At 45.4% G+C, this 14,163-nt stretch overlaps 1 protein-coding gene across 1 annotated transcript in view; it reads right to left on the reverse strand.

Annotated features, from left to right (window-relative positions):
* nek11 (NIMA related kinase 11) overlaps positions 1-14,163 on the reverse strand; it is a 254,128-nt gene that overhangs the window by 133,481 nt on the left and 106,484 nt on the right. Inside the window, exon 4 of the mRNA XM_033048704.1 lies at positions 1,405-1,523. Coding sequence (XP_032904595.1) covers positions 1,405-1,523 — 119 coding nt within the window. The remainder of the gene's footprint in view (positions 1-1,404; positions 1,524-14,163) is intronic.

The raw sequence follows: 14,163 nt of genomic DNA on the forward strand, positions 1-14,163 counted from the left end.
TCATTTGGAACAGCAATCCACAAGCCCTCCAGTAGATATGATAGCATAATTGCCCAAATCAAAGCTGCATTCAGCTGCCCCACTAAGAGCTTTCTTTAATCAAAGGAAAGATATTTTGACAACAGCCCAAAATACATTTTTTATCTCTAATCTCTGCCCATGCTGACAGAATGTTCAATGGCTGCATGCCCTTCTTTCATTGTGCAGCAATATGGTTCTCAGGAACCATGCATTGATATTAAACCCCAGATGTCCAATAATGCCTCGAAATACTGTATAACCAGTAATGACTTCCTTGGCAGGACCTTCTATGATCAAAAGCATTCAGAACGACAATGACAGAAGTTACATGGAAACACTACCACCTGCAGGTTTCTCACCAAACCTCGCACTGTTTAGTCTTAAATATACTTTTGCTATTCCGTCAGCTTCACTGAGACTAAGAAACAAACTGACTACATACCAATACTGTCAGAGTAAAATAACCAAAAGGAATGGGATTTTAAAAGACATAATCCTCTTGCCATCCTCTCAGGGCAGTGCTTGTCACATCCGAAAACTGACAATGAGTGTGGTTTTGTTCTGCATTAGGCAAGCATTGAAGTACACACAAATTATATTAATATGTAATACAAAAATATTTTCCAGAAAGCATAATAAAAACGATCAAAATCTTTTAGACAGGTTAAGATGTGAAAAGAATGTATAATAAACGTCAACTTTCACATTAACAGGTCGATCCCATTCTGTTTGGATACTATTGCCTAGTGTACAGCTCCAGTTGCCACATTACAGGAAGTATATGATAACACAGGAGAGGATGAGGGAAGATTCACATGGATGCTTTGAGGGCTAACAAATGTTAGCTATCATTAGCGAGTGGGTGGAGTAAGGTTATTTGCATAGGAGACTGAAGGGGGATTAAATGAATGTGTACAAAATTATGACCGGTCTGAACAGATGGATAGGTAGGACTATTTTCATCACTGGACTGGTCAGCAGGCTAACTGGAAGCAGGATTGGCAAGGAGATGACTAGAAAAAAAGTTCACCAGAGGTGTTGGAATCCAGTACTTGCTGCTTTTAAGGTTGGTGAAAATAGAACACCCTCGCCACATTTATAAAATATTTGGATGTGCACATTATGTGTCTTAACCTTCAAGGCTACAGAGCAAGAGCTGAAAAGTGAGATTGGATTGCATGGTTTTTTTTTACAACCTGCAGAGACATGGATGGGATGAATGGCCTCCTCCCATGCTGTAAATGTCAATGATTCAGTGATGTGTTTATTCCGACAACATTTTCACAAAAGATAGCACACATTGAAAATGCGATACCTGCGATTAAAGTCACATTTTATGAATAGCTGTACAATTGTTTCAAATGAAAAATAAACTGGTTATACCTCTCATGCATGTACTGGGCTCCCAGTAGTAACTGTATAAACCACTCGATGATCTGGCTTTCAGAGAACGTCAAACTGGCTTGCTCATACTCCTCAATTTTACATTGTAGATCTCTACCCTGAAACCAAATGATTAAAAACAAAGAATCACACCACCAGCTTGTACACCAGATAAATGGTGTTGGAGAGCAAATGAAATTGATGATTCCACAATAATTCAGTGTACCAAATTAGAGCAATCTAGACAAATGTGCAAGTAGAGATCACCAATACTATTCTAATACCCTAATACCTTTAATTGTATAGCTTATAAAAGATGTTTTAATCTATTACCATATATTTACATAAATTATTATCCTAATATATTTTTCAAACTTTTCAGAGAAAAAATTGCATTAATGAAACATTCAAATCATTGCTAAATAGGACAGACACAAAATGCTGTAGTAACTCAGTGGAACATGCAGCATCTCTGGAGATAAGGAATGGGTGTCGATTCGGGTCAAGACCCTTCTTCAGACGCTGCCTGTCTGGCTGAGTTACTGAAGTATTTTGTGTCTATCTTTGGTTTAAACCAGCATCTGCAGTCCCTTCATACACATTGCTAAATAGGTCTGTGTATACAAGACTTGTGGGTGAAGCGATGGAGGCATCAGGTCTGGGGAGTGGGAGGCGAGGGTCACCTGATGCAGAGTCCAATCAATGACGACAGAAACTGTTTCTCTAGTATTTCTTGTCGTAACCCGAGGTGAGGGAGGAGCAAATGATGCGGTTCAGAAATTGGAAATCCCAAGCAATTGATTTGCTGATGAGGAACATTCTTTCATTTAACCCTTGCCTATACATCAACAATAGCATAGCATATTTTATCTCTCTCCCTCTACAGCTTCCATTTCTCTGTTCTTGTGCATCCTGCAACCAGTGTTTGCTGAATCGTGGAGGACACTTGAAGCTATTAAGGTCCTACGGACAGCCTCTCAGATCCACAACTTTTGCATTTGGGTAACTCCCACACCCTAATTTTCTAGCTTAGTTCACTGTAAAAAAAGGGGTGGTCACATTCTTAATCTGCTTGAGGGCTATTAATCCCAGCATCAATCACCATATGCCCCTAATGTAGCTGGTCCACAACAGATTGTTGGTGAAATTTACACTAAGGAACTTGAAGCACTGAGCCATCTCCACCTTGGCTCCATTGATGCCGACTGGGGGTGTGTACATCATCTTGCTTCCTGAAGTCAATAACTGCCTCTTGTTTTGCTGACATTGGCGGAGAGGTTCTTTATTTGACCCCTTGTTACTAAGCTCTCTATCTCTGTCTCGTCAATGTTCAAGATCGAGCCCACCACTGTGGTGTCATCTGTAATTTTTGCATAGAGTTAGAGCAGAATTTGGTTGTGATTGTTGCGAGGTTATAGGGAGCATAGTAAGATGCTGTGAAGGCATTCTTGCGGGGCACCAATGTTGAGAAATTACTCTGGAGCATGTTTTGTCACCTGTACTCACTTATTATGATCGATGGGTCTGCAAGTCGAGGATCCATTTCCAAAGGGGATGCTGAATCCTAGGAGCTTGGAGATGAATTTGATTGGGATTAAGGTGTTGAAGGCAGAGCTATTGTCAATAAATAGGAGTCTAACATAGGTGTCCTTTTATCCGGCTGTTCCAGTAATGAGTGTAGCACCAGGGAGATGTTGTCTGTAATGAATCCTTTGTGATGGCAGGCAAACTGCAGAAGATCAAAGTTGTCTGTGAGGCTGGAGTTAATATGTGCCATGACCAGCCTCTCGAAGCACTTCATGATGGTGGATGTCAAAGCTATTGGATGGTAGTCATTAAGGCACGCTACCTTGCTTTTGCTTGGCACTGGGATGATAGAGGTCTTCTGGAATCAAATGGGAACCTCAGAATGAAGTAGGCATATATTAAAAAATACCGCTGAATATCTCTTCCAGCTGGTAAACAGCTCCGGAGCACACAGCCAGGATCTTCATCCAGGCCAGTTGCTTTCTGTGTAGTTGACCATAGAGATGAGGAACAAAAAAAATTAGAATGGATCAGCAGCAAGTTTATCTGACCAACACTATCTTGTAGTATGGAGGTACATCTTGATGAAAGCTGTTACAGCTGAAAATTAAGGGAATCAATAGATATGGACATAGTGCTGGAAATGAGGTAGACGAGTCATGGTTTCGATCAATGGTGGAGTAGGCTTAAAGGGTCACGTGGCCTACTCGTATTCCCATTTAGTATGTTCCACTCGATTGGTGTAAAAAGTCATTTTGTGCTCCAATGACCTTAGGGATGGAAACCTGCTCTCCTTACCCAGTCTGGCTTTTAAATAACTTCGTAGAGATGCCTTTGAATTGCTGTGATTAACAAGAAATGTTCCTGGCTAAGAGTATGATGCATGTTTGATGGCTACATTCAGTAGGGAATCGTCAACAACATACAGACTGCCCAGATGTTCAGTTGACCTTCACCAATGGCTTTAATTTCAAAGTACAATACTTGAAAATAATCACTTTTTTCTGGATTTCAAAACTTTCCCACAACAAATGCTATTTGAATAGTAGCAGCAATGTTACAATAACAGATAAAATAATATTTTTACTACCAGATTTTGATCGCTCAATATCGAAGGTGCAACATTTTCTATTTGACAGTAACTAAAACAGCTTCTTCAGGAGTAAATCATTCCAGAATAAAGGCTGTATTTTGTTTAATAAAGATATTTGTTTTACTCCTTATCCATGTCAGTTTAATATACCTGCAAGATAACTGATGCTACAAAGTTGGGAACTATATCCTGCACTCTTTAACTTGCCCTGCAACCACAGGAGATGCAACACCTGTCCGTAAACCTCCTACATCACATCCATCCAGGGATCTCAGCGGCCGTTCCAGGTGAGATAGAGGTTTACATGCATCTCCTCTAACTTCATTTACTGCATTCAGTGTTCCCGATGCGGCCTTTTTCACATCGACAAGACCAAGCGTAGACACAACCATCTTTTCACTGAACATTTGCTCTCTGTCCACCAAGGCCTTCTGGTTCTCCTGGTTGCCCACCATTTTAACTCCCATTCCCATACTGGCCTTTCGGTCCTGGGCCTCGTCTATTGCCAGAGTGAGGCCATGTGCAAACATTTCATATTCCGCTTGGGTAGTTTACAAACTAATGATATGAACATCGAATTCTCCAATTTTAGGTAACTGACCTACAAACACCGACCCACACCCCCCCCCCCCCCCACACCCCCCCCCCCCCCCCCCCCACACCCCCCCCCCTACACTACCTTACTTCCCTATGCCCCAGCTGGACTCACCCATTTCACCCTTCCCCCTCCCCATTCACCAGCTTCACAATTTATACATATCCTTATCTCACACTGTTTATCTTTTCATTTCTAACCTTTGTCCAATCATCTGCCATTCAAAACCCCCTTTCACCTGCAATCACATGTCATGTGCCAGATTATGTTCTGCCCCCCCCCCCCCCTCTCTCTTCTCCAGCTTTCTCCCCACTTGAGGGCCTGAGCTATAGGGAGAGGTTGGGCAGGCTAGGACTGTATTCCTCAGAGCTTAGGAGGGTGGGGTGATATTATAGAGGTGTATAAGATTATTCAGTATTCAGTATTTACTTTAATGTCATTTTAACTGAGTACTTACATACACAGATGAAACGAAAAAATTGTTTCTCAATCAGTTCCCATCAGTGCGGTTAATAAAAACAGAATACATATAGCTTTAAAAATTAAAATTATCATATCTAAAATAGGCCTAAAAATTGAAATAAAAACAGACATTCAGACCGAACAGTGGCTTTGCTTTGACAGGTGTCTAGCTGTCAAAGTATGGGCGAGGTTAGATGTGTTGGTGTATGATGTACGGGGAGGGGACACAGTCCGTTAACCAGTCTTATTGCCTGTGGAAAGAAGCTGTGGAGCATCCTGCTGGTTTTGCAGCTGATGCTCCTGTACCTCTTCCCAGATGGCAGAATGGAGAAGATGTGGTGTGATGGGTGGTAGGGGTCCTGGATGATGGAGATGGCTCTGCTGATGCTCCGCTTCTATTAGATCTCCAACAGGAAAGGGAGTGGGGCACCAATGATCCTGCTGGCGGTCTTCACTATCCTGTTGAGTTGGTTTTGCTCATAAGCCTTGCAGCTCCCAAACCAGGAAGTGATGCCGTAGGTCAATATACTCTCGATGGTGCCCCTGTAGAAGGTCGTTAGATGAGCAGTAGGGAGACCTGCTTTCCTTAGTCTCCGGAGAGGGTGGAGCCGCTGCTGAGCTCTTTTTATCACTGCTGTGGTGTTGGTCGTAGAGGTCAGGTCATCCGCCAGGTGAAGTCCCAAGAACTTCACACTGCTGACCCTCTCCACAGCAGCTCCATCAATATGCAGCGGAGTGTGATGTTGTTTTCCAGCCCTCCTGAAATCGATCACCATTTCCTTAGTCTTTTCCACATTGAGGGTGAGATTGTGAGATCTGCACCACTCCGTAAGCAGCTCCACCTCCATCCTGTATGCCGACTCATTATTGTCACTCATGAGACCCACCAGTGTTGTGTCATCAGCGAACTTATTGATATAATTATTGCTGAGTCTGGCAGTACAGTCATGAGTAAGCAGAGTAAACAGCAGGGGGCTTAGGACACAGCCTTGGGGTGAGCCCGTGCTCACAGCGATGGTTCTTGATGTCCGACTGTCCACTCTGATGGTCTGCTGCCATTGTGTCAAAAAGTTAAGGACCCAGTTGCAAGTGCCAGTGTCCACCTTCAACAGCTTCAGCTTCTCCACCAGCTGCTGTGGGATGATTGTATTAAAAGCGGAGCTGAAGTCTATGAAGAGGATCCTGGCATAGGTATTCTTCCGGTCGAGATGTGATAGTGCGAGGTTCAGTGTTGTGGAGACTGCGTCCTCTGTGGACCAGTTGGCTCTGTAAGTGGGTCTAGGTCGGCAGGGAGACAATTTTTAATGTGCTGCATGACCAGCCGCTCAAAACACTTCATTACTATGGGTGTTAGAGCCACTGGACGAAAGTCATTGAGACAGACTGGGTTGGGCTTCTTCGGGACGGGGACGATGGTGGCACTTTTGAGACAGTTGGGCACTACTGCCTGGCTGAGTGAGATGTTAAAAATGTCTGTAAAGACATCTTTTAGTTGCTCAGCACAGTTCCTTAAAATGCGTCCAGGGATGTTATCCGGCCCTGCAGCATTGCGTGGATTGACGCTGGCAAAGGCCTTTTTAACTCCGGCTGTGGACAGCCTGAGTGACTGGTCGCTGGGTGATGGCAGGAGTGCTTGTATCTGGGTGGTATTTTTAACCTCAAAACGTGCGTAAAACTCGTTCAGTTCATCTGGTAGAGAGGGGTCATTTTGGCATCTCCGCAGCGGGGGGGGGGGCTTGTAGTCAGTGATGGTATGAAATCCCTGCCACAAGTGACGTGTGTCTTTGTCATTTGTGAAGTGGCTATTTAGTTTTTCTACATACCGCATCTTCGCTTCCCTGATCCCCCGGGATAGGTTACTCCTTGCCAGTTTGTATGGTGCGTTGTCCCCAGATTTGAATGCAGCATTCCGGGCTCTCAATAGAGAACAAACTTCCCCAGTTAGCCAAGGTTTCTGATTGACATGCCTCTTGACGGTTTTAACCACCGTCACACCATCAATGCATTTATTGATGTATCCGATGACGGACTATATATTCTTGGAGGTCAATGCCACTGTCACCTGTAGCTGCCTCTCTGAAAATGGCCCACTGTGTGGTTTCAAAACAGTCTTGCAGTGCTGTGGTAGCTCCCTGTGGCCATATTCTGACTTCTTTGACCATTGGCCTGTCCTGTTTCACCCTGGGTCTGTATGCAGGTGTGAGCATAACCGCCAGGTGGTCAGAGTTGCCGATATGGGGGAGGGGGGCTGCTCTATATGAATCTTTGATGTTTGTGTACACCAGGTCTAGTGTGTTCTTTACCCTGGTTGCAATATTTACATGCTGGTAGAATTTAGGCAGAACAGATGTAAGACTTGCCTGGTTGAAATCCTCAGCTGCCATAAAGAAAGCATCGGGATGTTCCCTCTGCTGCTCACTGATGTTATTGTAGAGCTCTGTCATAGCGTCCTTCACGTCCGCGCTCGGTGGTACATAGATGGCCGTTATAAAGACTGCCGTCAGTAAGTAGAAGGGTCGGCATTTCACAGTCATTAGCTCTACGTGAGGTGAGCAGTGAGTAGAAACCACCACGGCATCCCGACACCACGATCTATTAACATACACAGCCAGACCGACTCCCCTTGACTTACCAGCTAGCGAAGCTACTCTGTCAGCTCTGTATAGCATTAGCCCCTCTAGTTGGATCTCAGCGTCCGTGATGTTCTGGTTCAGCCAGGTCTCCGTAAGGACGTAGACACAGCAGTTCCTCACGCTACGTTGAGTAGCTCTCCACACTCTGATGTAGTCCATCTTGTTGTCGAGGGAGCGGACATTTGCTAACATGAGTGTTGGCACTGCTGGTTTGTAAGGGTTAGCGACTAGCCTAGCGTAGACTCCTCCGCGCTTCCCCCGTTTCCGCATCCTGCTACACCGCTTACGGTGATTCCTCACCAGCGTTGCTCCAGGTGCGGCCGCGGCTTTCCATGGGCCTATACGGCGCAGAAGTCCCAGCTCGCCCAGAATGCTCCGTAAGTGTTTGCCACAACCAGAAACTTTGTTGTGAGTGTCCAACAGAAACTGTCGCTCATACTGCCGCACATACATACTCTCTCCTATCACACATTCTACAATCACACCGCCCGCTCCGATAACACGCGAAAGCACTGAATTTTCACTGAGAGAGGCCGCTGCAAACACCGGTTGTGCCGCCATCTTGTATAGGGAGATGTATGGGTAGATAGGGTAGATGCACAGAGTATTTTACCCAGTGTAGGGGAATCGTGAACCAGAGGACACAGGTTTCAGTTGAGAGGGGAAAAATGTAATGAGAATCTAAGGGGCAATTTTTTCCACACAGAGAGTGGTGTATATATGGAATGAGTTGCCAGAGAAGGTAGTTGAGGCAGAAACTATAACAACACTAAAGACATTTGGACAGCTACATGGATAGGAAAGGTTTAGACAGATATGAGCCAAACGTGGGCAGGTGGGACAAGTGTAGATGGAGTATATTAGTCGGCATGAGCAATCTGGGCTGAAGGGCCTGTCTTCATGCTGTATTACTCTAATTCCAAGTTCAGCTGGGATGGAACAATGGCCTGGCTGGAGACTAGATGGCATTTCAAAAAAGTTGCAAAAGCTGCGAGTCTAGTATCATAGTCTGTGTTACAGATTTTACAGTGGGCTTCCCAGTTCAAGGGGGCTGTGGGTGCTTAGTGATTGAGTACATTCAAGGCAGAGATCAACAGTTTTCCAGACTCTATGGGAATCGGAGTGGTGAATCTGTGGAATTCTCTCCCGCAGAAGGTAGTTGAGGCCAGTTCATTGGCTATATTTAAGAGGGAGTTAGATGTGGCCCTTGTGGCTAAAGGGATCAGGGGGTATGGAGAGAAGGCAGGTACAGGATACTGAGTTGGATGATCAGCCATGATCATATTGAATGGCGGTGCAGGCTCGAAGGGCCGAATGGCCTAGTCCTGCACCTATTTTCTATGTTTCTATGTTTCTATGAAAGTGCAATTGATGCAGAGTCTCAGTGCCTCTTTGCTGGGGGCAGGTTGGTCTGCTCCCATTTCGAGTGCTCTTCTTCTTGCAGGATTAATGAGCACCAGCAGATCAAGAGTCTATTCTAGTCTAAATTAGTTCTAGTCTAATTCTAAATTATTGAACTTCTACCAGGAATGAACATTTTCTATTGTAATTTGTCACTTTCACGGTATACGATGTTGCATGAATGTATCACCCTGCAGTGAAATATTGACGTAGCATGAATTATAGGTCTTTTTGTGCAAACGCTGCAGATGACAGATTTGTGAATATTCTTAGTTACACTTTTCTGGCAATGATAATTTTAGTGTCAAAAATCAGCTTGATAAATGTTTCTGCTGCTATTCCAGAGATTAGGACACAAGATCAAAAGAAATAGGAGCAGAAGTAGACGCTAAATTATATCACACACTTACTTCACACAGAAAGAGACCACTCAGGCCATCAAGTCTTTGCTGGCCATTGTTCTAGTCCCTAACCCACTTTATTAACTGAAATTTATACACGTCTCTTTGATTCTATTGCCACTAACATAAACCAAAGCAGGTAATTAACCTACCAGCACATCATTGGGATGTGGGAATAAATTAAAGGAGTCAGCAGAAACCCATGCAGTCACAGGGAGAACGTGGAAGCTCTATACATTCAGTACCCAAAGACAGGATCAAACCCGGGTCTTACATGGATACCACTGGATTATTGTGTACACCTCAAGGTGAAGGGCAAGCACCATCACATTGCTACTGGTTCTCAAATCCAGGCCTTTTTATTAAACTGGCTGATAATTTATTCAAAAATGTGATCAAATTTCCAGAACCCTGTCAAAGTCCTGGATAGTGCATTCTCTGTCCAAATATAACAACGGGAACTATAATTATATTTTAAACATCTTTATGAGAATTAACTAAGATTCGGGGCCTCCTAGTCAAAAGGTCGTCAGTTCTAATTCCGTTTCAGAAACCAGAGCACAAAATATATTAAGATGAGATCTCAGTGCATCACTGAGAGAAAGATCTGAAAGAGTGATGGTCATTCTCTGAAGTGCGCCACACCACTACAGCATCAACCTCTCACAGACTTGATGACAACTTTGCGAATCAATGTGGAATGCAACTATTTCAGATATCAGCTTTTGCATTTGTATCAATACTGATAACATTGAGAGAATATTTTCCGTGTTTATTTCAGATTCCAGCATTGGCTTTGCACCCAGTGGGCTGCAGCTTGGCAGGAGACAGAAAGTCAAGCGCAGATTTTGGCAACAGAGGTGCCAAGCACTATCTGCACTACCTCACAGGAATCAGGTGAGACCCACTACTGGGTGACTTCCTGATCCAGCTGATGAGGATGTTAATGGAGATGGTGAGAGCAGTAGGCAGGCTGCCTGATCTACTGCGAGGGAGGATTACAAGCAGCAGGGAGGAGTCAATCTCTTTACCCTCCCAGTAGGGTGTGCAGAACCAGGAAGCAACGAGTGCCTCTCAGAAGGCCAAGAGCACTTCCTGGCACACTCTCAAAATCAACCCCCTCACGCAGTGCTTACTGGAGCAGGTGTCAGCTGCAGCAAAGGCCACCCAGAGTCCGAATGCATCCACGCAGTCTTCACCCGACTCAGCTGGACAAGTGACCTATGCCACCCGAGTGCATCCTCTAAAGGAACAGCAACTTGCCAACTAGGAGCCGACAGATGCCACTTGCCAATGGATCGCTGTTCACACACAGGAATGAGAGGTCATTTGAGAGCAAACTGTGGCTTTTACTGGACAGAGGGCTGTTAGTCATGAGCAGCTCTCCACATTCCAGGAGCAACAGGCTAGGGGCTCACCTCCTGTGACCTCGGAGTTGCTCTTGATGTTCCAAGGTCAGTTGTGTGAGGCGCCCAGGGCCACAGAGTCTGAGCAGTGGTCGTGTTGGGCAAGGGAAGGCATGTTCATGGGTTGATATGTCTGGATCAGGATGTTGATGGAGTAAGTCGCTTGAGGTCCTGCAACAGCCTGGGGCCTGGTTAGATCAATGGCTGTTCCAACAGGCCAAACAGACATGACCTGCAGAGGTACGGAGTACATCAACAACATCACTTGGCCAGGCTGAACCTGCAACTACAATCCAGTGCCGCTGCCAGGACATAGGTTTTTATGGACAAGTTAAGACTAACAATTTTAACAACTCTGAACTTGAAGGAAGAACATGGCTCTTGTGTACTGTTTCAGTGCAATCTACTGTTCTTACACTCGCACTCAAGTATGATGGCGCCCTAGTAGAGTAACCTGGGTTTCCGACTCTGCAGACTGTTTAAGGGTGTTCCATCACTTCCACTGCGCAGCCTAACTCCTGCCTACCATTGGTAGATGGGGGCTTAAGTCTCCACCCGAGGATTCCTCCTTTCTTGCCTCTTTTTCCACTGACTTTCCTCCTAGCGAGTCTTCAGTAACCAGGGCAGCAGTGAGCAGCAAAAGACATGGCAAAGATCAGCTGCACCCGCGTGGAATGACACTGTGGCAAGAGAGTGGAGAATGACGGTGACCTTGACTTTGATGGAGAATATAGTTCTGGCACAAGGTCCTACTTGAAGAGATAGATTTCCTGATTTCTGAACCTAACCTGATTTCTGAAAGTAACCACACAGTGATCAACAGACTGCCTTAAATTCATAAACAAAGCTGTGGAGCACAGAAGTGCTCACAGTTAAACATGGAATGAATCCTAAAAGTTGGAAATTGGATTCTTAGAGTGCAAAAGGGAAGTGGGACAATGATGAATCATTAACTGTGCAGTCATGAACACAAGAAGGAACAGTGCATGGAAGTACTGGGGCTAATGTAATTACAAGTGTAGTTTCTAACAATATTTGATGCAATCAAGTTCAAGTTCAAATTTATTTGGTCACATACACCTTTAGGTGTAGTGAAATTCTTTTTGCCATGCAGCACATAAAAAAAAGAATACAACATGACAGTAATAGATAGTTTCAACATCAAAACATCGCCCCACAATGGTTCCCATTGTGGGGAAAGGCACAAAGTCCAGTCCCATCCCCATGTCCACCCATAGTCGGGCCTCCTTACTCGAGACCGTGGCTTCCGGAGCCGACAGGGCCGCGCCGAATGGAGCTCAACTGGCGATCTCATCAAGAGATCCCAGGCTCCCGATGGAAAGTTCAGCGCCGCCGCCCGCAGCCGCTCCACAGACCCGCAGCTCCGCAACGGACCCAGCTCCAGTCACCGGAGTTTCAGCGAAGTCACCGCCAGCCCCGCAATGGCGCTCCAGCGCTGCACCGCCGTCCTCCGACCCGCAGCTCCGCCGCCGCCGATGCCGAGCTGGTACCGCTGCCGCCGGTGCCGCCGCCGCTGCTGAGCCGGTGCCGCCGCCGCCGCCGCCGCCGCTGAGCCGTTGCCGTCGCCGGTGCCGCTGCCGAGCCGGTGCCGCCTCTGAGCCGGTGCCACCGCCGCTGCTGAGTCGGTGCCGCCGCCGCTGAGCCGGTGCCGCCGCCGCTGCTGAGCTGGTGCCGCCGCCGCCGCCGATGCCGAAGCTCCAGGCGGTCCTCTCAGGAGACGCCGCTCCAGGCCCGCTGGTAGGCCGCGGGGACGGGTCGAAGCTGCAGCCCGGAGAAAAGCTGCATCTCCGACCAGGTAGGGACCCTGAAAATTAGTTTCCCCCTCCCCCCCCTCCCCCACACATAAAAAAGCTAGAACTCCTCAAAACAAAACACTAAACTAACTAAAAATAAGAAAAAGAGATGAAAAAAACCAGACAGCTGCAGGCTAGGCAGCAATGCCCCCTACAGGACGGCGCCAAATCCCTTAAAGAATACTGAAAGACATGAAATGATACACTGTGTCTGATTATAAAGAGTGGTGATATAACCAATTGCTAGGCATTTATGTCTCTGTACTTTCAGTTCTAATATTCTATCCATTTTGCTCTAAGATGGTTAGCACCAAACATGAAGTCTATCACCTTTGTACTTTTTCAGCCACTTCTGAAATTCCTCAACTGATTTCAATGGTTGAGTATCAGACACAGATATTGCCTTATTGTTTAGCATTACTAATTCTCAGACAAAATGAGCCTTAGAGACTCATAGAGTGATACAGTGTGGAAACAGGCCCTTCGGTGCGACTTGCCCACACCAGCCAACATGTCCCAGCTACACTAGTCCCACCTGCCTGCACTCGGTCTATATCCCTCCAAACTTGTCCTATCCATGTACCTGTCTAACTGTTTCTTAGACGTTGGGATAGTCCCAGCCTCAACTACCTCCTCTGGCAGCTTGTTCCATACACCCACCACCCTTTGTTTGGAAAAGTTACCCCTCAGATTCCCATTCAATCATTTCCCCTTCACCTTGAACATATTTTCTGGTCCTCGATTCTCCTACTCTGGACAGGAGATTATATGCATCTACTCGATCTTTTCCTCTCATGATTTTATACACCTCTATAAGATCACCCCTCATCCTCCTGCACTCCAAGGAATAGAGATCTAGCCTAAACCTCGACCTATGCCTCAGACCCTCTAGACCTGGCAACATCTTTGTAATTCTTCTCTGAACCTTCTCAAGCTTGACAATATCTTTCCCATAACATGGTGACCAGAGTGAACACAATACTCTAAATGCAGTCTCACCAACGTCTTATATGCACTTTTTATAATGCATTTTTAATTTTGCTTTTATTTTCTTTTAATTCTTCTATTTTATTTCATTTTATTATTTCATTTTATTGTATGACATGTTTTTATGTGAAGCACTTTGAGTCTGCCTCGTGTATGAAATGTGCTATATAAATAAAGTTGCCTTGCCTTGCCTTGCCTTGCCTTGCCTTGCCTTATACAACCGCAACATGACCTCCCAACTTCTACAAATATTCTGACTGATGAAGGCCAATGTGCCAAAAGTCTTTTTGACCACCTTATCTACCTGTGACTCGACCTTCAAGGAACCATGCACCTGCACTCCTAGATCCTTCTGCTCTACACCATTTGTTGGCCATTTGTTTTTCATCTAGATTTAAAACAATTCAACATTCATTTAACTGGTCCAAATCAATTCCTGG

This window comes from Amblyraja radiata, chromosome 2 (assembly GCF_010909765.2).
Source record: "Amblyraja radiata isolate CabotCenter1 chromosome 2, sAmbRad1.1.pri, whole genome shotgun sequence".
Taxonomy (NCBI): domain Eukaryota; kingdom Metazoa; phylum Chordata; class Chondrichthyes; order Rajiformes; family Rajidae; genus Amblyraja; species Amblyraja radiata.